The sequence below is a fragment of the Salarias fasciatus genome (genome assembly GCF_902148845.1).
Source record: "Salarias fasciatus chromosome 23 unlocalized genomic scaffold, fSalaFa1.1 super_scaffold_20, whole genome shotgun sequence".
Classification (NCBI taxonomy): domain Eukaryota; kingdom Metazoa; phylum Chordata; class Actinopteri; order Blenniiformes; family Blenniidae; genus Salarias; species Salarias fasciatus.
The window spans coordinates 13,069,343-13,097,297 of NW_021941230.1; the positions used below are offsets into that span (position 1 = coordinate 13,069,343).

Below are 27,955 nucleotides of genomic sequence, written 5' to 3' on the forward strand. Positions count from 1 at the left end.
AGGGCTCAGATGGAGCGGAGGAGGAGTAAGTGAGTTCTTCTTTCAGCTCTCCTCTCAGAGTCCAGCTGTACCTCTCTCCCTTCTTCTCCCCCGATCACGTCCCCGGCTCTCTGCGATGGAGCGAGGGACAGTATTGGCTGTGTGTCTGCTGTGCTGGTGCTGCGGTCTGCGTCCGGTCGCCGCCATCCAGAGGGCTGACCTGTTTCCTTATGGCAATTTAAGTGGAGATTTAATTTTGGCTGAGGGCGACGATGAAACTTCTAGAGTGCTGTCCCTGCCCAGACCCCTCTACTTCTATGACTCCCTCTTCTCCCAGCTCTATGTGAGTATCACTGCACTGCTGTTCATTCATTCCAGCTGAGGTATGATATTCTGGCACTCAACTCCTGAAGCAGCTTGAAGTTTGCATTTGGCACTTCAGGTGATATTTGCAGTGGCAGAAAACCCGCAGTGCATGAGCGTGTTTGAATGGGCAGAAACTGACAAGCGAGAGGGGCCATTCGGTTCATTGTCATCTGTTTGTTTTAGTGTGAAGGAACCACAATTTATTCTTGCTGTATTTGCACAAGATTCCACCAGGCTTCATGCTCACACATAAATCACCCCCCACTAATGCATGTATGTAAACATTTCAAGCAAGATCTAATTTCACAGACTCATGAGATGCCAGCAGGAATTAATAAATAGAAAAGAGCTGGAGGTCATTTTTAGCTGCATTAATAAAACAAGTAGCCTGAATATATGAGAATACTCCCTAGAAATGCTGATAAAATACACTCAGACTGGCACGAGTCTTTCTATTACTTGCGCAGGCCGCTGTCTATTAGTGTGAAAGTCACTATATTACTAAATCCAAGAAAAACCATTACATTTTGTTGTAATATTACCAAAAAGTGACTTACTCTTTCTGATGAATACTTCATTAGTTGTAGTGTTTTTGCTGATTCAGGTAAATGACTTCGTTGGAGTTAATTCATCAGTTGGGACGCATGATTATGAGGGTATTTAACAGAGATTAAACTTTTATCGATGTAAATCTTCTCCCGTTTTCCTTTCAGGTGGCCACCAATGGCATCATATCCGCCCAGGACCTGCCCATGGAGAAGCAGTACGTGGACGACGGATTCCCCACAGATTTCCCCGTGGTCGCCCCGTTCCTGGCCGACATCGACACCAGCGGAGGCCGGGGGCAGATCTACTATCGGGTCACCGAAACACCCAGCGTGCTGAACAGAGTGGCTCAGGTATGTTCCCATTAGCTTCAACCAGAACTGCTGCAAATCCAGAAAAAAGGTTCACTCCACTGTTGGATCCTCTCTTTTTGTTCAGTCATTCATTCATTAGTTCAGTCCATTGCTCTCCACTCTTATCTCCTCACTTCATTACTTCATTCATTCAATCGTTCAATCATCCGCTCAAACAGGAAGTCCATCGGGGTTTTCCGGATGCAAAGTTCACACCTACACACGCCGTTGTCGCGACGTGGGAGAATGTGGCGTCGTATGAAGAGCCCACCCGGACCAGCAGTCTGTCGAATAAGGTAGGACACGGATTCCTGAAGGCTGTGCATCGCCTGTATTCAGCCTGAGGTGGGGGGTCTATTTGTAAATCCGCTTCCCCTTTTAATCTCCCTCTTAACCTCTTTAAAAGGTCAGAGGTCATCTATCGGGGTCATCAGAGTGCCCTCTGCTCTGCCTCCTCGTTATCCCCCTCTCGGAGGCAGACATGTCTCAACTCTTCCTCCCTCCTCTGTGTTTCTGTGCTCTGAGGGACTGAGGGACGAGTTCCCACCGTGTTGGGGGGCGTTCAGACATACAAACAGGATGTGTGATGCTGCGGCTCCGTTAGCCGTGGGATATACATTTTTCAGTGTGTTTACTTTTGGAAACGTTGGTGCCACGACAAGCTTTTCTTGCTGTTTCTGTCCGTAACGGTTTGATGATGACGAAAGGTCAGAGGTGCACGACGATTCCCAAAACAACCTCTCGTCTTTTAAAACAATCTTAACGTTGCCTGAAGCTCCCATCTTTGAGGAATTTCCCAGGAAACTTGTTTGAGTCCCGTCGCTGGTGAGGAGTCGAAGCTCAGCCTGGCCTCCGCGACTTATCAATCAAACAAGCAGAGCTTTGTTCTTCCTGGTTTGTAGCATGTGGGATGGACGGATGAAGGCAGTGGAACAAACCCACGGGATCCTTCTCACTCTCTCCCATCTGTGTGTTTTCTTTCCTCTCCAAGTCTGGTTTGTTTTATTTCCTCTTTACTGTCCGATCAGAAGCTAAACGTTGCAGTCGGCGTTGTCTTCGAGTCTCTGTGCGAAGTTCATGAAGTGTTAATTAAAGGCTGCGATCCACGTCTCGAGGCCGAGGCCGGGGCTCCAGGCTCATCAGATCCCGGGGCTCCTGGTTTTGCTTCAGTAGATCTCTCTTTGCACTGATAGCATCTTCCTTTTGAAGCCATTAGGCCAGAGGTGCTGGGTGGGGTGGGGTGGTATGTGTGTGTGTCTACTGATTAACCTGAGCCGTGTGTTTGGTTTGCGGTCCTGGGTGAGGGGCTCCTCTGCATCGAGCGGAGGGGAGGGGCGAGGCTGGACGTGGATCTAAGAAGAAGAAATCAGGTTTACTAATAACCGGTGTGGCTCTCATCATGTTGATGTTGATTCTCTGATGTCTGATATCCACAAATCATGAGTCATGAAGGAGAAGAAGACAATCATATTTTTCCCATAAATAAGAGCCACATAGTGAAAAATAAATAAATACAGAAAGAAAGACACAAATTTGCATCACAGAATGAAAACACTGTCAGGAAAAGTTATACATTCTGATGAAAGTAACAGCGTTTCAGAGCCTGATGCTGGAAAAATCTGAGCGTGCGCCGACTCTTAATCCCACAGTTGCTAGTTCAAGTCCCCATCTCTCAGTTCTCACATGTCTATGTGACCCTCAATGCAATGCAATGTGATGTGATGAGATATGATTTAATAAAATAGATAATGACTCGTTACATCAGGTGACATGATTTGATACAATGAGATGAAATTGGAAACTTTTTCTTTGCAGCCGTGGTTAAGTTGGAGGGAGACTGCTGCATTTTTAGCTATGCTTCACAGCTGAAACAGATGGATGTTTTTGTCTTACTACTCTAGAAAACCTGAATTTAATGAACAAACCTCTGTAGAAAACTCATTACACTAAAGTGTACCTAACCGAGAAGAGCCCTAGTCTGTGCAGCACTGTGACCCTCCAGGACAGGGAGTGCCCGAGACTCTCCAGGAAAAGTTCAAGAATGTTTCTGACCCTTAACTTTCTCTGGTCTGAAGATGAAATCCATTCACAGCTCATGTTTCTGGCTTTCTCCTCTCTGCAGCACAATAGGAAGGGTTGTTACCACGAGTGTTGTTTGTTGTTTCTGGGAGGCTCCTTGCAGTGACACAGGCAGCATCCAAAGCTCAGACTGACTGAACTGCAACTTTCATAACATGTTATTCTGTCCCGAAGCGAAGACACAGATTGCGTTTGTCTGTGGACAGTCGGGACGAAGAATATTTCCTGTCTGTTGCTACTCTGCAACGCTGGAAGAAGCTGGCGATCGTTGCTGATTACAAGCACATAGTCACAGGCTTTTGGTTCGTAGCTGTGGTGAAAGACGTTCATGTTCACAAACCGCTTCGGATCCGAGAAAAGAAGCTTTGGTTTTACCCTCCATGTGTACAGGGATTGATCGAAAAGGTTTTTGAGAAGCCTTCATAAGCCCTGAAGTTGTACAATTTCCTCTGGCTTTAGATGAGCGAGAGATCCTTTGGAGTGCAGCTGACGTTATAACAGAAAAGTCCCCAAAAAGCAGCAGAAGGGATTTTCATAAGACAACAGCGGAGCAGCGACTGGACTGCTCCTGGCCACAAGCCTGCACTCAGCCATGTGTGTGTGTGTTTGCAAGTGTGTGTGCATATGTGTGTGTGTGTGTGTGTGCCAGTTCCCACGCTGGAGGCAGTTCCTGTTCGTAGCGTTGTGCTGAGACTGGCAACTGGACTGCAGCTGCCGTCTGTCTCCGCTCGGCCCGTTTGCTGAACACACACTCAAGTCAATAAACGAGCGCGGCGTGTCCACGCCGGGTTCTGCTCCTCAACATTTTCCCGGCTCGCCGGAGCGGCTTCCAGCTCCGGATGGTTACGACGTGATTCAGCACGGCAGTTACAGTGTGTTGAGTCACTTTTTTTTTTGAAACACGCAAGGCTGAATCCTGGGCGTTGGGAGAGGCAAAACAGATTAAACTACAGCAGGAGACTGAAACATTTACTGGACATATCGGCTGAATGAGACCATAAAAATCCAGGCTCTTGCAGGGTACGACTTACAGAACCAAGGCAGAAAACTTTGCCTGATCTGTGTTTGACAAAAACTAAATTTGCACAGGTCAAAGAAAACCACAACAATGAGACGTTCATAGGATATTTTGCTTTTGTACGTCGGCGTGAGTGGGCCAGTGTTTGTCTACAGTGCAATGCATTGACAAATCAAAGACTGCAGCGGGAATTAAGGTTAGGAAACAACTGGAGGAAGTGCAGGCTGGTGCTGAAGATAAAAGATCCAGTAGGACGGTGAGCCTGTGGCAGCAGGAAGCGTGGATGACGTGGGAGGGTGCACCGGAGAGAAGGATTTTAGAAATCAACATCGTGCTCCAGGTGGTTGACGATTTTCCACTTAATCCTAAAAAAAAAACCTTCCCATCTGGAGCGGGAGCAGGTCTTTGTGGTCCGGGAGGGGCTGCTGCAGCGCCCCGGGAAGAAGGACCTTCTTGACGAGGAACATGAAATACCGATATTCTAAAAATCTCTAAAAAGCTTTCAGTCAGTAGAAACCATTTACACATTTCATCAACTGAAACTCGTCTTGACCGCTGTGCAAGTTGCATTAACTTGAAAAATTGTGTGCTTACATGTCGGAATGTGCAGAAGCAGAAGGAATTAAGATGAAACATAGATCAGGAGTAGATAACGGATTAGATGAAACGGTGTGTTTAGAAGGTCCAAATGAACTCCCGGTCTTCTCCTTTAAGCCCTTTGGTATTTCCAGACTTTGAAGCCCCCCCGCTGCGCTGCAGACGAACCTCGCAGACGAGTGATGTTGCCACCTCCGAGCATTTCACAGTGACCCCCGAAAGCAAACATTTGTTGCCCCCAGAACCAATTAATGTCAGAGTCTGGCCAGTGTGAAGACTGCGAGGAGGCTGTTTGAAAAAAAACAAACAAAAAAAGGTGTGATAGAGGGCCTGTGGGGAGTGTTGTGACCGAACTTCGCTGCCCAAACGTCTTTGATGTGCGTCAGCTGCAATTTGTTGTTCTCCAGCTGTGAGTGTGTAAAGAGCAGCAGGACGGCTTTACACACGGCGAGGCAGACGGCGGCTGACCACACAGATAGAGGAGGCCGTCGTATGGAATATACCTGTTTCCTGCCGCGTCAAGAGCCAAGTGACTGTCCAACGGTCCTTCTTTCCCACGTTATATCTGATTTGTTTGTCCTGCACAGAGAGCAAAGTAAGCATTTTTCAAAGCTGTTTGGACGTCCTTTTCTCCGTCACCCCCATCTCTCTCTCTCTCTCTCTCTCTCGACTTACACCCTCCCTCATTCTTTCATCTTCATATCTTCATGTTCGGCTTTTCTTCTCTTATTCAGCAGGACAAAAGACAAAGTTAATCTCCTCTTGGAGCTCCGGTCCGTTCTCCTCCTCCTTCCCTCAAGACAGAAAAAAAAAAAAAAGAAGACAGAAGAAAATAAAAACCCCCTCCTCACTAATTACCCCGAGCCCAGGGGCTACTGAGTCCTCCCCGCCCACAAACAACAAGATAGTTTAAAGATGTTGATGTAAACAATTTGGAACACACACACACACACACACACACACACACACACACACACACACAGATGCACACACGTTCACATGGGATGGATATAGGTGGAGGGGACATCTGTGTTTGCACCCTGTGGCTCATGTCGTAATGATGTCTGGTTTGCATGTTCGGACGCACAGGAAGACAGCTGTGTAGATCAACATCTGGATTGGGGGTGGAGAGGACAACGTGTGTGTGTGTGTGTGTGTGTGTGTGTGTGTGTGTGTGTGTGTGTGTGTGTGTGTGTGTGTGTGTGTGTGTGTGTGTGTGTGTGTGTGTGTGTGTGTGTGTGTGTGGACAGATAATCAGATTGTATCCCAAAGGCAAACAACACAGTCTTCCCCTTCATTCATGAAAATCTCTGTTTTTTCAACTGTGGCTTTATGGGGGAGGCGGATAGGGCCGGGTTAGGTGCCCCCACCCCCCCACCCCCCCACCCACTGATCAGGGGCGTAGGAGACGACAGTTGTGTGAGCAAATGTTCCTCATCGTTGTCCATGCGGAGCCAATTTGTTTAATTTGTCCTAATTTGCAGTGAAATAGATGTTTGGGAGGAGGAGATCAAGAAAGGAGGGGGGGTAAGGGAGGGGAGTAGAGGGGGGGTGAGAAGTTTTTACCTCGCAGAGGAAGAGAGACGGGGGGAGGACAGGCAGAGAGAGGTGTGAAGTTTAAACACGGGGATAATTTCAGGCAGTTTGAACCGAGCTGACCTCTTCTCCTCAGTTCAGCTGACGTATTGAGCGTTTAAATTCATTACGAAAAGCTGAGTGAGGTGAGCTGGAGCTGGTTTTATATGAAGCTCGTGAACATCTCTTCCTCTCTTTAGGTCAACACGTTTCAGGCGGTGATCTCCTACGACGAGACGGACTCCTATGTGATCTTCCTTTACCCTGAAGGAGGTCTCAACTTCTTTGGGACACGCCCGAAGGTAACCTGGCCAGATGTTTTCCTCTGGACACAATTCTCCTTTAAACTCACTGTCACAGTTGACGTTTTTGTCGTTGATCTTCCAGGAATCATACAACGTGGAGATCCAGCTTCCAGCTCGAGTCGGCTTCAGCAGAGGAGAAATTACATACCTGATATTCTCCCGGACGGAAGGCCCTCATTATAGTGTTACCAGTGATGAGCAAAGTGTTAAAAACCTCTATCAGTGAGTTAAAAAGCAGCGGCCGTCCAGGTCTTCATGAAACATTATGTCTGAGAGCTCAGATTTCCAGATTTCCAGAAAATGAAATGGTTTAGTTGAAATGTTGGATTGTTCCTGACTGAACAATCACACACACGTTTATGTCCTCCTTCTGACTGCTCTCTTCTTCTCCAGGGTTGGTAATACAGGAATTCCCGGCGTTTGGCTTTTTCACACAGGCAACCGTGACTCCTTCGACAACATTGTTCCTGCGTCGGTTGTCGGCCTCCTCGCCACTCCTCCGCCCGGAGGACAGTTCCTCTCACAGGTGAGTTGTTTTTTTTTTCCTTTTTTTTTTTTTTGTAGATGCTTGTCTTAAACTGAATGTGTTCCTTCACCTTTCAGGACACCACCACCCCGGAGTACGCTGAGCTGGAGGAGTATCCGGACTACACCTTTGACCCCACTGCCCAGGAGGAAGACGACGATGAAGAGGAGGAGGATTATCGCCTGACGGGCGGGGACCCTGAATTCCAGCCTCGGCCTCCGAGGCCGTTTCCCGTGGAGGACCGCGCTCATGGAGAAGATGCGCCGCAGACGTCTGAACCCAGGTTCGCCCCGGAGCCGTCGGGGAGGCAGCATGCTCCCCCAGATCCACCTCAGAGCGTCCCGGAGGGCGGCGCCGCACCCCCCGAGGAGCAGCAACCGCAGGTAGCGCTCACTGACTTCTCCTTCCTTCAAATTACAACAACAGCTACGCCGCAGTTATGTAAAACATCTCAGACCGTTTCAAGAAGGAATCTTAAGCCGGCAGCTCTGTCAGCGTTTTGTAATAGTGATTTGAAACTGTAGCCCCTTCATGTAAATTCTGCGGTTCTCGGAGAAGGCTGTTCTGAATGCAGCGCGGCGCTGTCCCAGTGAAAGCTGCCATCGTGACTTCGTCCGCACGACTTGTAAAATACGCAGCAGCTGGAGAGAGTTACAGTGACGACCGTGTCTCCCTCAGCAGCCCCCCCTGGACACGGCGGACGCGTACCCCCCTCGGAGAGACGAGGCGCCGCTCTCCCCGGGAAGCCACGTGGTCAGCGTCGACGAGGACGACGTGGATTTCGACACAGGAGGTAAAGCTAACCGGGCACGAGAGGACAGGAAATAGGTCCAAGATGAGATTTTGATCTGTTCTTTAAATATTTTAGTTACTGCGGCGACTTTAAAAGACGCGTAAACAACACTTAAAGTCTGTTTTCCAAATTTCAACTTCAACGCTGTGACGTCAAAACTGGCTTCTGTGTATATAAACCCAATATTTTACTTTTCTATTGAAACGCTCACGGAGTGATGCTCGTGGTGGAAGCAAACTTCACCTCAACAAGAAGGTCAGCCGAAGACCCGGTTGTCACCAAACATTTCGATCTCTTCATCCTGCTGCAGAAGAAGTCAAACGCCGCCACGCACGCAACTCCCCACAATGCTTATATACTGTTACATTTACATGCATATAAAGTTATGAATGGATGAAAGGACGGCCAGAGAGAGCAGAGGCGGTAACAGTACCTCGCCCTCAGCAGCTGCCAGTACAATACTGCCGTTGTGCTGCGGGCAGCTCCCAGGTGTGTGTGTGTGTGTGTGCGCTCAGCGCTCCCTCCCCGAAAACTACTCCCACGGGATTTCGCCGTAAATAAGAATGTGTTCTCAGTCGACTCGCCTGCTTGCATAAGACTCAAAAAAATGAATGAATTAAGATTTTTTCGGCAGTTTTTCAGGGACACGAGCCTTTCCTGTCAGTGCTTTTTTTTCCACTTGTGTTTGGGTTTTTTGAGAGACAAACACAAAAGTTGGGGAAATAAATGCAAGAAATATCCATGTGGGTGGGACCCTAACCACATTCTGGGCTGCTGAGGGGATTTTAGGGGATTTTGTTCAGAACTAATTTACATGGCTAGTACCCTCCCGAGAGAGATATTTTTAAAACTTTATAAATATATGAAAAGTAAAAGTTTTTTAAACCAGCGATTACAGATGAAAGCTGAACACAGTGAAAAATCTTGAAACAAAAGTATCAAGCAAAGTGAGATTAAATGTGTATTTTCAAATGGCTAAAGTTCCTGAAACAGGCAGAAAAATGAGCGCATCTGCAGCGGACAGCAAAGACAAGCTGTTATACTGCTTCGCAGGCCGCAGGCTTTTCCTCGCAGCTCTGATCGGCATCTGTCTCCTGTGAAAATCCCCCGGCATCCTGTGCTCAGCTGTACTTCTGCTCGTTGTGTGAGTGTAATGCCCCTGTAGGATGATAGAATGCTGGATTTCAATCCCAAACCGGCCATTAGCACAAAAGACAAACAGTCAGAGATACGAGCAGAGAGCGAATGAGCTGAGTTATGTCAAGAGGAGAGAGTAAAAACACGAGCCTGTTCAGTTTGAGAGGTTTTTTTAAGTCCAATTTCACTTTTAGGGAGCCGATCTTTGGAGTATGTGAGCTCAAGGTCAGTTTTCTGCAGTCCGTTTGTTTTTATTCTGAATGAATTAGGACCGGAGCCTCTGTGTGTTCGAGGGTTTCTGTGTTTATGGCCTCTGCGAGGACTTGTAGACGACCTTAACGTGCCGTTTGAGGGTTCAGGCCTCATTTTGAGGTCAGAGTTTGCTTCAATTTATGGCTGAGGTTCACCATGCATTTGAGATGGTTAAAGGGTCGGACCTTTCTGTATGTGTGTGTGTGTGTGTGTGTGTGTGTGTGTGTGTGTGTGTGTGTGTGTGTGTGTGTGTGTGTGTGTGTGTGTGTGTGTGTGTGTGTGTGTGTGTGTGCGCACACGCACATGTTTCGGTGGCTAAGTGGGTGTGTGAAGCCGGCCTGCAGCAGCTGGTTCCTTTTTAAGGCTGTGTGTTGTTCGAGCGTTTGCAGTGTGTGTATATGTAACATATATATGTGTTCCTGTATCTTGTCTATTTCCATTCCTGGTTTCCAAATAAACGCAGCTTTAATCGTGGGGAAAGTGAAGACTCATACACACCAGGGACCAACAGATGACAGGAGACGCCTGTCAACCTCCTGCGACTTCCGCTGTTCTTCCATGTTGCTATGGAGAGATGTGTGTGTGTGTGTGTGTGTGTGTGTGTGTGTGTGTACATGTTGGGTGATAACAAACCTCTTGTTTTCCGTTACTTTCAGTGATTCAATACACGACAGAGAACAAGGAGACCTGTGCCAGGTACGTTGAAGCCGAAGAAAGTTGATGTGGAAACGCTTTAAGATTTCAGTTTACGTGAACCATTAGCATTCACACCTTGTGTCTTCTAGATTCCAGCAGCAGTGTTCCCAGAATGCATTTTGCTCCGACTACGCCACGGGCTACTGCTGTCACTGCCGGTCTGGGTTTTACGGAAACGGACGCCACTGTCTGCCTGATGGTGAGAGATGTTCAACGGCAAAATATTCATATGAAACACCAAATAGAGCCTGTTCTTCTCGCAATTAAATATTATAAAGTTAATTTTTTTTTCCAAAAAATGTGACAGCTGCACTGTTTTCAGCGGTAGAGACAGAAGGAAAGGTTGTGATTTATTGACCTGATGTTGCTTCGTCCCGCAGGCGCCCCGCAGCGCGTCAGCGGCAAGGTGAGCGGCACGGTGACAGTGGGATCGACCCCGGTGGACCTGAACAACATCGACCTCCACGCCTACATCGTGGTGGGAGACGGGAGAGCGTACACCGCCATCAGCGAGGTAGCAGCCCGGAAACACGCCCGCCTCCGTCGACACATCGACGGAGTGAATCTAACGCGATCAATGTCCCGGTGGGTCAGGTACCCGAACCCGTGGGCTGGGCGTTGATGCCCGTTGCCCCGATAGGAGAGCTGTTCGGGTGGCTGTTCGCTCTGGAGCTGCCCAACAGCCAAGCGGGATTCAAAAACACAGGTAGGCTCATTTGTTTTTTTTTTGTTTTTTTTGTTGTGTTTGATAAATCCTGTGGAGGAATCAGGAAAGTCCTGTAAAAGCAAGGACGTTGTGTTATTTCTGTGTGTGTATGTGTGTGTGTTTTCAGTTTCCCAGCCAGCTGTATTGTCTCCAGGGATGTGATGTGATATGAGGGTTGCACCTCCCTTTCCTAATGGGAAACAGCTGGTTTTGTGTGTGTCAGTGTGTTTTTCAGTGTGTGTGTGTGTGTGTGTGTGTGTACTGTGTACTGTGTACAACCACTGCAGACCCTTTTTCACATAAATGCCGCCGCGCTGTTGCATCACCTGCACACAAACAAACAAAAAAACCTGAAGCGCCGAGCCGACTGTGTGTCCAGGGGCCGAGTTCACCCGCCGTGCGGAGGTGTTGTTTTATCCCGGAAACCAGCGCCTGTCCATCACCCAGACGGGCCGCGGCCTCGACGAGCACAACCACCTCGCCGTGGACACCGTGGTCAGTGGGAGCGTGCCCTTCCTGCCCCCCGGGTCTGAAATCACCATGGATCCTTTCAAGGAGACCTATCAATACTACCCCTCTGGTACGCAAACGTTTTATTTCTATGTAAAAAAAAAAAAAGGTAAATGTGCAGCCAAATTGTTTTAAATTCCCACTTTTCCTGCAGTTGCCACCTCCACCTCTGTGAGGGAGTATTCGGTCGTTTCGGCCGACCGAGGGTCCGAGTCCTTCTCCTTCCAGCTGAAGCAGAACATCACCTACCGCGACTGTCGGCACGACGCCAGCGCCGCCGCCGCTGCCCTGGAGACGCTGCAGATCACCATGGAGAGGGTGTTTGTGATGTACGTCAAGGAGGAGCGCATCCTGAGATACGCCATCACCAACAAGATCAGTCCGGTCGGAGGTGAGTCTGGCGGGATCAGTGAACCCTCAGCGTCACCGTCAGACGGTCGTTTGCCCAATAAACCCAGAAAAATCAGTATGACTGATGCCTGGAATCCATCCCAGAGCTTCACTGTCTGTGTTAGTGCTTAAACACACCCGAGGCACTGAAAACGCGAAATCTCTCTCTTCTAAAGCGCCGCTCGCGACCACATCATCGTCCACAGCAAAACCTCAGCCAAACCCACAGCGTGGCGTTGGACAGAGGCCAGGTTCTAACACACGCTGCTCGCCGGGGACTTTGATAATTGGTGCACTGAAAGAATAGAAAACATGTCTAAATTACCGCCGAACTACACCTCTCAGAGGGTGTGCGTCACCGGCGGCTCTCAGTGTTAAAGCCAATTCAGCTCAGATGAGTGGCAGTTAGAATGAGCAGCAAATTCTGATGTGCATTTAGCTTTTGATAAAAAAAAAAAAAAAAAAAGAACCCTCAGAGAAAACGTGCTCTTCAGTGTCCGCCTCGGTATTTAAAGGTACTTTAGTAATTTGACTAGCAGAGAGGTGGAGAAAGTTTTGAAGGCCCCACAGTGAAGGTAGAAGAAGTCTCCGTGACTCTTCCAGCTGTGAAGCAGGTTGAGATTCCTACATCTGGACTTCAAGACTGAAGATCTTTTTAAAAGTTGTAGTAGCGGCTGTTTCACTGCACCGAATGGGGTAAAGAAAAAAAGTGGAGCGAATGCACCGAGTGACTTTCCTCTGCTGTGTGTCTGTGTTTGGGAGTGTGTGCTCGGCTGACAGGCTCTCTGGATGTGACCTTTCCAGTTTATGTTTCCATGGCTGTTCTGACTTTATTGCACCCAAGTGAAGAGTGAAAACACACACTCTGACCAGAGCCTCCGAGGTTTGAACATTTTCATTAATGCTAAGTTTCACTGTTTGAATTTTCTGTCCTCGTTCACAGAAACCTGAAGAACGGCTCAGAGAAGTGTGTGTGTGTGTGTGTGTGTGTGTGTGTGTGTGTGTGTGTGTGTGTGTGTGTGTGCTCTTTTTTTTTTCTTTACCTGATGAAAAGCAGAGAGTGACAAAAGAGAGAAGAAGATGAAGAGGAAGGGAACGAGTTAGAGACAGGCACCCCCCTCTCGCCCCTTTAATTCCTGGATGTGGCCCAAGTTTCTGTCATTTATACGTCAACACGTTGATTAAGAAGGTTATGATGACACATCTCACACATGCTCACACACACACACACACACACACACACACACACACACACACACACACACGCACACACGCACACACACACCGGTACACCCTGCGCACAGCTGGAAGAGCTTTCTGGGATCAGGGGTTTTGTAAACACGGGTTAAGTGGTGTGTGTGGTTGTGCATGTGTGTGTGTGTGTGTGTTTCTGGTTTCTTACACTTTTCGGGGAAATAATATCCCGGCCAATGACAGATTTTTGAGAGCGGGGGTCTGCTGGGCAGGATTGCTGCCCAGTGAAGTCATGAGAATCAGACAAGCTGAAGACGTAGAACCCATGTTGGCTTCAGTTCAAGCAGCTTTAGAAAAAAATAAAAAAAAAAAGAAAGAAAAAGTTTTACTCGGTTTTGAAACAATTCCTGGAGATAAATGTAATTTACTGAACACAACTCCAAGAAATATACCATTTCTTTGTTGAGGCTGCACAGCAAGAAGGTTTGAATGACTTTTAATTTTATCAAATCAGTGAATCTGCTGACTCTTTAAGGAATTACCTTGAAAAAATATTTTTATTTCATCGCTGTCCTTGATCTTTATTTGTTTAGTTTCCTGTGTCAGATGACCGTTTTGCTGCAACATCAACATATAAGACTCATAAATTATGACACAACGGTTACAAACCTCTCTTCAAGTCTGGGATCGACTCCATCTGTGCACCACATCTCGATGTGTGTGTTATGCTCTTAAAATAACAAAGACGTCCCTCCTTGGTTGGTCAATAATTATGCAAAGACAGTGTGAACTTTTACTTGGTGTGCTCAGGCAGAACATAATGTTTCATCCTGACAATATCTGGACTGTTTTCTTATGCTTTTGAAAGCTCTTTCTCGAGTCAGAGAGGATTTCACAGGATTGTTTTTCCTGGCTGAGAACTCGACATGTGGGAAGAAGCCAGTTGCATATAGATAATCACTGCAACGCTCCTTTAAGCTCGTGGATTTATTACGCAGATTAAACTGTCTGCATCCTTGCACTGTTTTCGGAGTGTGCAGGAACGTTAATCTGTCTGTATCTTTGTGAAGCTGATTGCAATTTAAGGTTTGTAAGTGGAAATGCGATGTGTTCTGAGATTGTGCGGTTGTGTGTGAAAGACAACAGGTGGAACATGAAGGTCGTCACCTCTCTCTCTCTCTCTCTCTCTCTCTCTCTCTCTCTCTCTCTCTCTCTCTCTCTCTCTCTCTCTCTCTCTCTCTTTCTAATTATCCCTCAGTCTTTTCTCCAATCCATGTGTATCTCACCCTCTCATCTCCCCTTCTTCTCGGCCACATTCAGACTTTGAAGAGTCTCTGATAATGAGCCAAAATTGCTCTCCGGCCTCCGGAGATGAAAGCAAGCTGCGTTTGTGTGTTTGTGTTGCTGATGGTGGACGGTACCCCCGATGGTCCACATTTCACCATCATTAAAAACAGATATTGCCGTAAAGGCTCTGTTGGAGGTTTGCTTTTATTCGCCACATGTATAGCGGCTTTTTTCTGCAAGTTCGTGTAAAGCAGAAATCTTTAAAGAGCTCAGTGTGAAAAACAAAGCAGTTTCATTGAAAAATTGGCAAGTGAGCCCGGTGTAATACTGGTTTTAAAGTGGAGCCACTTTATATCTGCAGAGTTACGCAGACTGGACTCTTTTCCAGTTGACGTTATGCAGAAATCAAGATTCAGCCTTTACGTATTGTCAGCCCGCTTCAGGTCAGTTTCCGCAGCAGCACTTGCTTCTACGTCTTTTGCATTCCTTTTCTCAAGAACCCCATGGGTTTTCCTGAGTCTGCTGCTTTTTATTCCTCAATTCTCGCAAATTAGTCTGAGGTTTTCTTTATAAAAGGTCTGTCTGAGTCACGCAGCGGTGACGAGGAAACCCCAAACTCACATCCTGCTCACTCATCCCCGCTGCGTGTGTGCCGTTGCCCCCTCATCTCCCCTCCTGTCGCCTCTCCTCTCATGTACATGTGTGTCTAACATCGTCCATATGTTGAATATTGGGAACATGAAGGCAGTCCGCTTCCTAAGAGGAAACCGTCCTATGGGAATTTGTCTGGGGTGATTTTGACATGTGCGTTTGGTTAAGCTGTCCTGTAATCATCGCTCTAATCATCAGACTTGTACTGCCGAATAATCTCCGCCTCAGTTCACTTCAGTTTGGGACCGTTGTGCAGCCCGCCTCGCAGTGGTGGAGACGGCCTCTGGCTGTCTGTGTTTTCATGATCAATTTTGAGATTACACTTGGAAATATCTGCTGTTTCTTTTCATGCATCTTCAAGGTGCAGTCAAGCGGTACATCTCAGTGAGAGCACAAAGAGAGGAGGATTTTTGTTCAGTAACATGTAGGAGTTAACTATACTGGAAAGCTCTGTAAATCTGGTCTGTGATTGGATCGTCGTGCTGAGGAGGTCCTGAGGGTCAGTGTAATGACTTTATTGATGGGTTTCTTTAATCATTTTTATTACTGCCTGTGCCAAATGAATCAAAATAAGCTGTAGTAGGTGCTTTATCAGCGTCAAAAATCCATGTTTCTGCTTCTCTTTAATGAATTCAGATTTCAAAGTCTGTCAAGTTGTGACAGAATCTCCAGGAGAAATGAGGGAGTTGCATCTCGCTGCGACATTTGGAGCGGACAAGCCGCCACCATGGGCGTCCTTGAATTCTGCCCATTGTAGCACAGTAAAAGAAATTCTTTCCCCTTTCTTTGTAGTGGAGCCTTCGGGGCCTCAGCTGGTTAACCCCTGCTACGCCGGGACCCACGACTGCGACACCACGGCCCAGTGCATCCCGTCGGAGGGCCAGGCCTTCCAGTGCCAGTGCGCCACGGGATACAGAGGAGACGGACGCAACTGCTACGGTAACGCATCTTCAGCGCGTCTGCACGGCCGGACATGTGCTGCGCAGACACGTAATGTTGACATATTTTGTGTGTGCATCATCACGACACCTGATGTGCATTACAGAGAGCAGTTTATGGGGAAACTCTGCTTTTGATTCGCACACAGACAGTTCAAGGCTGTGTGTGTTTCTTCAACATGTGTCCATCGAGTGTCGAAGGGTTGAGTGCAGATTCAGCGCTGGACTGATCTTTTCTTCTCTTCTCTTCTCTTCTCTTCTCTTCTCTTCTCTTCTCTTCTCTTCTCTTCTCTTCTCTTCTCTTCTCGTCTCTGAAAGCCGGATCATGGCCTGTCATTAGCCCAGCAGCAGGTCTAGGAAAGCCGCAGGCTCGGCTTCGGTTCCCAGAGTTCCGTCTCTTTCTTTCTCTGGTCGGATGATGCCGGCGTGGTTTTATCCTATGTGCATTTAGGAATCCAGGTGCAGGGGTTCATGTTATAGCACCACAAACAAGCGCCGCAGCAACGTATGTGCAGCAGTAATGACCCTTAATTACAGCTTTTAGCCCGGTGTAGACACGCTACGTGTTGTTAGATGAGGGATCTCTGGTTTGCAGACGTGTGAGATCATTAAAAAAGAGTCCTCCCTCCCTCCCTCCCTGTCTCTCCCGCTGCAGATGTAGACGAGTGTGCTGAGAGTCTGACCACGTGCGGCGCTCACGCTCAGTGCGTGAACCTGCCGGGGAGCCACCGCTGCCAGTGTCAGAACGGCTACGAGTTCGGCTTCGATGGCCGTACCTGTGTCGGTGAGTTTGAAGGTTTTCCCGGAAACAGGAACACAAAGAGTGTGTGAGCGTTAAGAATGAATCCTCTTGGAAAAGTCCAGTTTTAACGGGGTTGGCAATAATAAAACCAAACCGCAAATACACAAAACGCAACCGCGAAAACATCCAAATGACCATAAAAAGATATAATTATGCTTTAAAAAACTATCATAATGAGGCACAAAATCACAGCGTAAAAGATTATACATCAACACACAAATTACCACTAAGTCCGTTTGATGCCATGGAAGATGTGGAGTGACCACATAATGACATGAAACTACCACAAAACGACCACAAAGAACTATTAAAATATAACCAGAAACATCAGAAAATGAGCACATGGAGTTACATGAAAGCCACAGTGTGACATGCAAAACACAAACTACCCAAAAGCTGCCACAAACACACATTTACTAGAAAACACTAATCTGATGCACAGCATTAACATAGAGACAGAAAATGGATTAAAAAAAAAGAAGCAGCGATTCTAAAGATAAAGAGTCAGTGTGTGTTGAGTCAGGTTGGGGGGGCCGTTATCCCTGTCTGAGCCCCGGGGGTCCAGTTATATGTGCCTGATGTACTCGATGTCCTGCACGATCCATTCGGGGCTGAATATTTGGAAGAGACCTGCCTATTTGTGTGAGCGCTCTTCTCCCACAACAGCCAGGCACAGCTGCAAAAGCTACAAACACACAAAGAGAGAGAGAGAGAGGGAAAGATAGGGAGAGAGAGGAGGGCGGATGACAAATGTGAGAATGAGAGGGTGAGATTAGGCAGGACAGGGGGGGTGTGAAGCAAAAGACAAATGGAGCAGTGGCACAATGTATTTGTTGGATTGGAATGTGTGGAGGAGCGAGGTACTCCTGTCGGTGTGTGTGTTAGTGTGTGTGTGTGTGTGTGTGTCCTGTGTGTGTGTCCTCCTCTCAACCATCAGGATGAACTCCTGGTGAACCTCATCGGAAACTTCCCCTCCATGAAAAATCATATTTTCAATGCACTTTAAATGAAGCCGGCAGCTGCAGGGATCCGAATTCGAGTTTTTCTTCGGTTCGTGTGTGAATGCCGAGTTTGTTGCGACTCCCTCTGATTCCTCAGATGTGGATGAGTGCAGCTCCTCTCCGTGCCACATCAATGCCAGATGTCTCAACGAGCTGGGGTCCTTCAAGTGTCGCTGCCAGCTCGGCTTTTATGGGGACGGCTTCTTCTGTTCCCAGCAGGAAGGTGGGTGAAAACGCCACCAAAGCACGGACATGGTGGTCGTAAAAAAAAAAAAAAAAGAACATTTCAAGATGACTGTTTACACAGGGGAAAGAACAAACTGTGTAACTGGAGTTGAATTATTTACATCGTATAGGGGAGACGGCTCGTCCCAAGAGCCAGTGTGAGCAGCACAGGGACAGCCTGCAGTCCGGCGTGGAGCCCAGCGGGCGCCCGAGTATCGGCGCCTTCATCCCGCAGTGCGATGCAGATGGACAGTATCGGTCTCTGCAGGTGGAAATCCGCCGGCTTCTCAGAAGTACATCACATTGCAAGATAAGCGAAGCGTTTTTTAAAAAAAAAACTGGATTGGTCCTTTTCAGTGCCACGGCTCCACCGGACACTGCTGGTGTGTGGACAGCAGGGGGCAGGAAAGAGCAGGGACCCGGACCCCACCTGGGACGCAACCCAAAGACTGTGACCGGACAGGTACTCTGCTTCTGGGAAGGAACTGATGCCTCGTTTCACTCATTTACTTTAACCGAACTGGTTAGATCTTGCCCATTTCACATCTGTGGAACTGCTAAAGAGAACGTTTAAACCGTCCCTGATCTTTATGTGGCGTCCGATTCCCCTCAGATGAACCAGAGCGCCCTAAAACTCACTGCGAGCGCCACAGAGAGAGCGTTCTGAGCAGCAGTCCGGACGGAGCCTACGTCCCTCAGTGCGATGTGGACGGACGCTACTCTCCGCTGCAGGTCAGCGCCTCTCAGCTCACGCAGGATCTCCCGCCGAGTTTCACAGTGGCAGTGATGAAGAACGGTGTGTTTGCAGTGCCACGGCTCCTCCGGATACTGCTGGTGTGTGGATGGCCAGGGACAGGAGAGAGCGGGGACCCGGACGTCTCCTGGTGAGCCACCCAGAGACTGCGATAAATCAGGTGAGGAGGGATGAAGAGATCAGTGATAATATTGTAAAAACATTTTCTTCTTTTTTGACTTTTCTCCTACATTCTTGAAATTTAACCTCCCCATGGCTCCCGATGCACCATTGTGCTGTTTATCTTCCCACGAGCCCCCGGGCCTGTTTTGTTATCCGCAGAGTGAGCGTCAGCAGGTGCATTATGTCATGACTCTCCAAGGTTTTCTTGTTAAACGCCGACCTGTGAACCCCCCCTAATTCATCAGCTCAATGACAAGTCAAACACGCAGCACGTTTGCGCGGCGAGTGTGTGCGTAACCTTGTAAGTGGTGCACTGCGGAGGTCATTGGGTCATTGCCTTGGAACGCCTGGAAAAACAGGTGATCTCACTGCTTGTGTGTGGGGGAGGAGGGGGGGGGGGGTTAAACGTATACCCAGACCGAGCTGGACAGAGGTAGAAAACATGAATAAAGTTTTATAATCCTCGGCTTACATTACAAACAGTCCCAACAGTGCCCCGAGTATTGTCTTGTGCGCTCTAAAAGATCCCGCCACTTTTACCCCCAGATGAACCTGCCAGACATAAAACTCAGTGCGAGCACCACAGAGACAGCGTTCAGACCACCGGCGCCGACGGGCTTCCTCTGATCGGAGTGTACGTGCCGCAGTGTGACGCCGGCGGACAGTACACACCCCTGCAGGTCTGCGCCTGGCGCCCACGCGCTCCTTCACAACCATCGCATGCACGAACGGAGGGATTTCACTGTGACGTCTGTCGCTCCTCCAGTGTCACGGATCCAGTGGGCATTGTTGGTGCGTGGACAGTCGGGGGCAGGAGAGGGCAGGAACCCGGACGCCGCCGGGCACAGTCCCGAAGGACTGCGACAGACCGGGTGAGATCACGAGCATCTCACGACGCAGACGTTACCTATCACAGCTAATACGTTTACCTGAACAATTTTGCATCTCCAGATGTGCCCGAACGTCCGAAAACTCACTGCGAGCAGCACAGAGACAGCGTGCAGACCACCAGCCCCGAGGGCCGACCCATCCCCGGAGCGTTTGTTCCTCAGTGTGACGCAGACGGACAATACACACCGCAGCAGGTAAACATCAACCGTGTGGCTCCGTCAGGAAAGAAAAGTGAAAAACTAAATATCTCTTATTTGTTTTTGCTGTAATAAATATGTAGATCTAAAACATCAGACATTTTCCAGTGTTCTCATAACATTTTGATCTTTTGATTTCTTGCTTAAAGTAATTTATAGCTTCTTGTTTTGATTGTGTGTATCATTCTTACCACCTGAAATTTCTGTGTGTCGCATTTATCTCCAGTTTGTGATTCCTGTTGTTTTTCTGTCTTGTTTTTTTTTTTTTTAGTGCCACGGCTCCACCGGACGTTGTTGGTGTGTGAACGTCAGAGGGGAAGAGAGACCTGGAACCAGGACTCCACCCGGGGCCCCATCGGTAGACTGCAGCAGACCAGGTGAGACCACCAAGCCAGGCCTGGATACACACACCAGTCAGGGTGTATTAAAACATGGAAAACCAACAGTCTGAGTGAATGTCTTTCTGAACTCAGATGAACCGCAGCGTCCTCAGACTCACTGTGAGCACCACAGGGACAGGGCGCGGGGTGGCGGCGCAGACGGATTCCCCGCCGTCGGCGCCTACGTGCCACAATGTGATGCACAGGGCCAGTATGTCCCACTGCAGGTGAGCAGGCCACCGGGGATTTTAACCGCTCCTCGTCATTCCCAGTGGTGATAGCTCGTCTTCGTACTTGTCCTAGTGCCACGGCTCGTCCGGTCACTGCTGGTGTGTGGACGGCAGTGGGCAGGAGAGAGCTGGGACCAGGACCCCACCCGGGACTCAACCCACAGACTGTGATAAACCAGGTGAGACTGCGACCACGACCACGACCGAACCGGCTTCCCGGTGAGCTTTTGTGTTCCGGTTTGGGCGTAGGCATTAACAAAGGGTTAATGATGGATCCCAGCCTGGAGGATTTGCGGTATTTTCAAAACACAAGAGCAGAGCTTGAACCCGCCACCGGCACCGCCGTCCCAGACGGTCGTGTGTCATCAGTGCAGCATAAGGAGCTCAGCCGAGATGGAGTCACGCTGACATGTTTACTCAACAAATCAAACCTGGGGTGTTGAGAGCTTCCTGTAAATTCCTACAAACTACCTGTGTGTGTGTCTTTCAGATGAGCCAGAAGGACCGAAAACCCACTGCGAACACCACAGAGAGAAGGCGCAGGCCACCGCCTCCGACGGCTATCCGATCGTCGGAGCTTATGTGCCACAGTGTGACGCAAACGGACAGTACCTGCCGCGACAGGTGTGTGTCGGACCTGCATCGTTTATGACCATTAAAGATATATGTGATACTCAGACTGGTTTGGCATTTCAGTGCCACGGCTCCTCGGGTCACTGCTGGTGTGTGAACAGCAACGGGCAGGAGAGGGCAGGAACCAGGACCCCACCCGGGACGCCGCCCAAAGACTGCGATGAGCCAGGTGAGAGCTGAGGAGAGTCCTCTGCTCCACACAAACTCAACTTTAGTCACTGGTTTTTTTTTTCCTCTTCGTCGATCAGAGCATCCTAAAACTCACTGTGAGCACCACAGAGACAGCGTCCAAACCTCCAGTCCAGACGGACAGCCCATCGTGGGAGGTTTCGTACCTCAGTGCGACGCAGAAGGACAGTACCTACCTCAACAGGTGATGCTCACAGATCAGTTTTTTTTTTTCCTGACCTGACCCGTTCGCGTCCATACTGATGTTTCTGCTGTTATTTGCGGCAGTGCCATGGCTCCACTGGACACTGCTGGTGTGTGGACAGCAGAGGTGAGGAGAGAGCCGGAACCAGGACTGGTCCAGGTACGGCGCCTGTGGACTGCCGTCAGCCAGGTGAGTCTGTATTCGGCACAGAAATGCCATTTTGTACCATTTATACCGCATTACAAACATCCCATGATGCTTTCTTCCCCGTCTGTGACTCCACGATCCTCCTTCCTCCTCTCACTCACGCGTAAACACAGGCCGTTCTATAAATTCGGCCCCAGCTGTAAATCCCATTTATGACCGTCAGGACATCTGAAGCGGTGCGTTTGTGGGACGATGAGCTGCCCGTCGTCGCCGTAGCAACCTGGCCAAAACACGGCGGGGGCCGTCCAAGACGTGCAGTGACGACTTGGTGTTACACCCTCCCTGCAGACTGTGCACAGGAAGACACACACATTTTGTTGGTTTGATTATTTTTATTCCTCCGGTTGAATGTGGTGATAAAAACTTCTTCTTTTTCCATTCCACTCGTCTTTTTAGCACCGAGTGTACGCAAACCCTATATTCAAAAAGCTACTTTGGTCACTCACACCCTCAGCGTTTTCTATTTGCAGGGAGTGTGTATTTATATGCATTACTAATGCAGCGGGCTGCCAACACCGTCTGAGGGCCGAGGAGTCACCAGTCTGCTGTTATTTCGTGCTGTGTGGTGAATTATCCAGCTGACTCACAGCGCGCAAACGGTTTCTCCGTTATTCTGTATCTTTTTTTTAATCCTCTCCGTCTACAAACTGAAGAGTCCGATGTCGGAGACAGAGCGGCCAGAATAAACATTACCGGGAGCCTAAAGTGGTTTCAGGCTGGGCTTTAAAGCGCGGCTATAAAGCGGCTCAGTAAAGGGACTGAAACGCTGTAAACAGTTTTGACAAAGGTAAGATGTGTGTGCGTCTTTAACTTTGGGGCATCGCTGCGTCGTTAATCACTGCAGGATGAACTCGGAGACACCGAGAGAGTCACCGTAACCGCACAAACGATGACCGAGTGGGCCGGAGTAGAAGCTATGTTTAATTCTGTTGTTGCACTTTTTTTCTTCCTTTCCTTGCAGCCCCCGTGGCTCCTCAACCTGAGAGTGTGTGTGAGCGATGGAGGGCCAGTCTGATCGAGCACTACGGTGGGAAACCGGACCCTCAGCAGTACGTGCCTCAGTGTGAGCCGGACGGACAGTTCAGGTACAACAAGTCACACACCTTCCTGCTGTTTTCAGAATCAATCACATGACTATTTGATTCCCGTTCAACCTGCTGCTCTCCTCCCAGTCCGGTCCAGTGCTACGGAGAGACCACCTACTGCTGGTGTGTGGACCAGGACGGGCGGGAGATTTCTGGCACCAGATCGCACAACGTCGTCAAACCTGCGTGTAAAATATCCCATCTTCTCTCACGCGAAGTCAAATGTGACTGAGTCGCTTTTTAAAAATGGATCCGCGCTCGTTCCAGGCATCTCCACTGTGGCCCCGCCTACCGTGCGGCCCCTGCCCCGCCCGGTTGTGACCCCTCCTCCGAACGCCGCCGTCACACTGCTGTACGCTCAGGGACAGAAAATAGGAGCTCTGCCTCTGGACGGGGCGAGGCTGGACGCAACCGATTCTAAAACACTGCTGACTTTACATGTGAGTGATGTGCCTGAGTTAGGTCTTTTTATCATTATTATTATTATTTCACCCTCCTTTTTTCATGAATTTTCAGGGAATTTGCTGTGAAATGCAATGATTCTTTGTGTCCTCAGGGTTCAATTGTTGTGGGTATCGCCTACGACTGCAAAGAGAATCATGTCTATTGGACAGATTTGTCTGCACGAACGATCAACAGAGCTCCGATGACCACTGGAGCCGAGCCTAAAATACTCATCAACACAAGTAAGAACCCCCTCTGACCACTCTTTTTTTTAAATGACGGCTTTTTCCACCTTTTTGGACCAACCTGAACGCCTGGTTTCACACAGATCTGGTCAGTCCGGAGGGCCTGGCCGTGGACGTCAGACGCAGGTTGATGTTCTGGGTCGACTCGACGCCCGACGTCATTGAGAGCGCCAATCTGGACGGCAGCGGGAGGCGGACGCTGTTCGAATCTGACCTGGTCAACCCGAGGGCCATCATCGTGGTTTCCTCCACCGGGTAAAACAGAAAAAGCGCCTTTTTGTTTTTCGCCGTTTAACTTTTTTCTATCTAATGATTTGAATCTCCAGCTCCAAACTTTTACTGGGTCCTGCAATCAGGCGTCTCTTCAAACCCTGTTTGTTAATGAGTCTTCGTCTAAAAACGATGAGAAGCTGTCCTTGTAGCTGATTATTTCCAGCATTCAAATGTTTTCAAAGTAACTTGACACATAGAAGTGGAACAGGCTCCATTAACTGGGATTTCACCTTTGATTTGAAGTCCGGCCATGTATAAACTAATATCAAGTGCAGTGATTCCACCTCTGGCTTGTTTAAAACCATCAGCCGTGCCACTTGGGACAGTTTAGTCTGGATCTGCAAACACGCACAAATATCTTCCCTGAGTAAGAAACAAAAACACGTGCTTCGCCTTGCGATCAAAAGTACTGTCCCGGAGGGACTCGCACAGAACGAGAGCTTTAATACGAGACGGTTCCACAGATGGCTTTCAGTCCATTAGCAGCGCCGTGAAACACAACAAACACAAGAGCAGGCCTGCACTTCATTCATTAGCGCAGCGCAAACGATGTTCGTAAAGCCCTTTTCACAGAAAGGAGGCGGGTCGAGTCTGTGACCTGAAAGTGACTTCACCGGGACGAGGCGGGAAGGTTCAGCAACACATGTTTGACAGTCGAGTCATAGAAGTTTTTTTTTTGTGCGTCTTCTCTGTGGGTGTTGCGTCGAAGCGAGCCAAGAAAACTGTTCTATATGGTATTAATCCTCGGCTTCATTGGTCAGCTCTCTCCAGGAATCACATCTGCTTTCCATCATCACAGCTAATCACATAATCAACAGCTCCGTGCACGCATGAGTGTGTGTGTTAATGTGGTTGATACAAACGATTAAACACAGCGGCGGTAATCCAAATCATAAAACCACCAGTGTTTGTTTCGCCTTTATCGGTCTGACAGCTTCACGTTTATTATTTGCCTCAAGGCCAAACTGTGTGTGTGTTTGTGTGTCCTGACAAAAAGCCAAGTCTCAAAAGGTAATTATGGCTTCACGTAGGTACGTTTTAAGTCTGAGCCGACACATGTTCGTCCCCCACCTCCCTCCCTCCCTCCCTCCCTCCCTCCTCCAACCACACACAGCGAAGCATCTGCGGCCGTGCACCTTCGCCACACTCGTGCTCAAACGGTGCGTCTGTGCGCTGATTGCTCATGTGGTGTGTATTACCTGTAGTTCCCAAAGGACTGCCCCACATGTACGCCATCATCTGCACATGGCATGCAGCTTGGCTTCATAAGCAGCCTATACACACACTCACAATCACACACACACACACACACACACACACACACACACACACACACACACACACACACACATTCATGCTGCATTCCAATTTCAAGGAACAAATATGTGGGTTTTATAATCCTGGGAACTCACTGAAAAGACATTGATGAGAAACAGGAAGACACTGGGAACCTCTCTAATGTATGCGACAAAATGATAGTGCCGAGAGAACAAAGGTCAAAGGTCGCACGTTACTCAGAGTAACCTGACCATGACCTCATCAGTATCAGGCAGCTGCTCCCCAGAGCCTTGAGCTCTCATACCCTCTTGTACCCATTTGTCTCCTCATATTAGCCAGATCCCAGCTCTCAGCGCCAAAACAAGTCCATCCCGGTGTTTTCACCTTCTCATTTAAATGCTTGATTTGAACTGTTTTGACATTTTGCAGAATTTATCTGATAGATCGAGCAACTTCACGTGAACCCAGTCAGGCTGGAATTAAAAGCAGCGTTTCGTGTGTGTGTGTGTTTATGACGCTGCGTCGTCGTGTCCCGGCAGCACTCTGTACTGGACGGACTGGAACAGAGAGGCTCCGAAGATCGAGAGCTCCACGGTGGACGGTCAGAACCGCCGAGTGCTGGTGTCTGACGGCATCGGTCTGCCGAACGCCCTGACTCACGACTCTTCCTCCGGACAGATCTGCTGGGCTGATGCAGGTGAGCACGAGTACAGTGGGTATCTGCACTGTACTTCCTGAGACTGAGGATGAATTCATTCTGCTTTCTATGTTGTGTGTGTGTGTGTGTGTGTGTGTGTGTCAGGTACAAAGCGTTTGGAGTGCATATCTCCAGACGGTTCGGGTCGGAAAGTTGTCCACCCCACCCTCAACTACCCGTTCAGCATGGTGTACTACCGGAACCACTTCTACTACACTGACTGGAGGCGGTAAAAGTTCCTCGCTGTTCATTCACGTTTTGTTTGCGCTCATCAGTGAGCCGGTGAGCACAACGCCTCTGTCGTCTCTCCCTCGCAGGGACGGCGTGATCGCAGTGAGCAAAGACAGCAGTCAGTTCACAGACGAGTACCTCCCCGATCAGCGCTCCCATCTGTACGGCATCGCAATAGCAAGCAGCCACTGTCTAGAAGGTGAGATACCGAGAAAACCGACGTGATTACTGTCATTAGGGACTCTGTCACCGCATCTGACACACACACACACACACACACACACACACACACACACACACACACACACACACACACACACACACACACACACACACACACACACACACACACACACACCCATTGGTCTGTGTGCAGTGCTATCACCCCACCAGATGTCACTTCAGCCTCAAAGCCTCCATTTGCACACCTGAGGAGCGAACGCCTTCCTCTGCACGGTGCATTCAGGTTCAGCACTGAATGTGGGTCACCAGAGTTTCCCTCTGGAATGCACCTCTTTCAGAGAATTCTGGAGTCGAGTGTTTGAAGTCAGCTTTGTTCTCATGGATGTGTGTTCGATGGAGGAAGAAAGCCGAGGTCAAGCAGACAGACTTTAGAAAAGTTCCTCGAAACGATTTCAAAATAACACTTCATTGATTTCATGTCTCTGTTGTGCAAAATACAGAAGATATTTTAAGAGCGACATGAAATATTTCAGCGTATATGAAGGTACAGATCAAATCCTACGAAGTCCTAAACTTCATGAACCGATCATCTTGATCATTATTTCTGCTGCCTGAGATTTTGGGCTCCAAAGAAGGATGTTTTAAATATTTTCTTTGTAATAAATCAACATCAGTTCCTGACAGAGCTGCATTTTTTTTTTTTAATATTTACAGGAGATTGGCTCAAATTTGTAACAAAAGCAGCAACCAAATAAAGCATAGCGTCACATACTTATAAAATCAGCTTATTTTTGTCTGAAAAAAAAATCTGTTTCATCACCTCTCATCCAGAAAACAGCCACACAGCTGGCTCACACCCACAACTCCTCACCGATATATATATATATATGTGTGTGTGTGGTGACTTAAGACTCTGGTATGAAATACTCATGAACAATGATTACACAGCTGTGTGTCACCCTCTACTTGTGACTATTGTGTGTGTGTATGTGTGTGCGTGTGCACAAACAAGACCAAAGAGCAAAGATCACACAGCTGTGTGCGAGCGGTCTACCTGTAGTTTGTGTGTTTGATGTGCTGATGCCTGCAGATGGCCTCCAGTCCGTTCAAAGCCTCGCCTTAAACACCTCCAAAGTACAAAGTAGGCCTCTAAACACAGGATAATCCCCAAAGTAGCACCTTGGCAGATGTTGCCGTGGAAAGCGGCGCACATCTGCCCAGCGTCCCCGCTTGTCGAGGGCTTAGAGCGCACACGCTCTTCACACAGCTAATTCTCATGCAGCGTGAGTGGATAAGTGCAGGGCTTCGGGTGGACGGAGGGGCTGTTTGTTCTGTCATTACGCCGCATTCAGACTCACACAGGAAAGGAAACTCGGACCCCGTAACGCCTCGTTTCCACCCCGACGTGAAGAGACGCGCCTCCGCGAGGAAATGACGTGACGGAGCCGTGTGCTTTTTGTTTTTCTGACAGAGAGCCTCTAACGACGGACCGGCGGCCGCAGGGTCCTTTTGGTGCTAATGGTCAGTTGTGGAGGGGGGCGGTGGGGGAGCCATCCCCGGACAGAGGACGGGACCGCAGCTGTCTCCGGTGTCCCTCAGAAGGAAAGGATGCTCAGGAGGAAGCGAGGTGGCTTCCCATTATCCCGATGAGCAGTCAGAGCCAATCCTTACCCCCTCCACACGTCCCCACTCCCCACTATCTCACCTTTTAAAGATATAACCCACAGCTTTGTAAATTTGTTTTATACCTCATTTTTATTTTTTTT

General features: G+C 48.7%; 1 protein-coding gene across 1 annotated transcript; it reads left to right on the plus strand.

The window, feature by feature from the left end:
* Positions 1-54: 54 nt before the first annotated feature.
* nid2a (nidogen 2a (osteonidogen)) lies at positions 55-27,947 on the plus strand. Its single transcript, XM_030086508.1, has 40 exons — positions 55-322; positions 1,059-1,244; positions 1,424-1,540; positions 6,714-6,815; positions 6,901-7,040; positions 7,212-7,344; positions 7,422-7,727; positions 8,026-8,137; positions 10,183-10,222; positions 10,312-10,421; positions 10,603-10,736; positions 10,817-10,928; positions 11,308-11,508; positions 11,593-11,829; positions 15,753-15,899; positions 16,554-16,682; positions 17,799-17,924; positions 18,058-18,194; positions 18,284-18,389; positions 18,540-18,658; positions 18,735-18,840; positions 19,389-19,522; positions 19,609-19,714; positions 19,794-19,927; positions 20,202-20,307; positions 20,404-20,537; positions 20,614-20,719; positions 21,031-21,164; positions 21,237-21,342; positions 21,422-21,546; positions 21,630-21,735; positions 22,715-22,838; positions 22,926-23,026; positions 23,106-23,278; positions 23,395-23,524; positions 23,611-23,782; positions 25,618-25,775; positions 25,881-26,004; positions 26,093-26,205; positions 27,661-27,947. Exons 1-40 carry the CDS (start codon positions 116-118, stop codon positions 27,669-27,671), a joined length of 5,304 nt encoding a protein of 1,767 aa, XP_029942368.1. The 5' UTR covers positions 55-115; the 3' UTR covers positions 27,672-27,947.
* Positions 27,948-27,955: the final 8 nt, after the last annotated feature.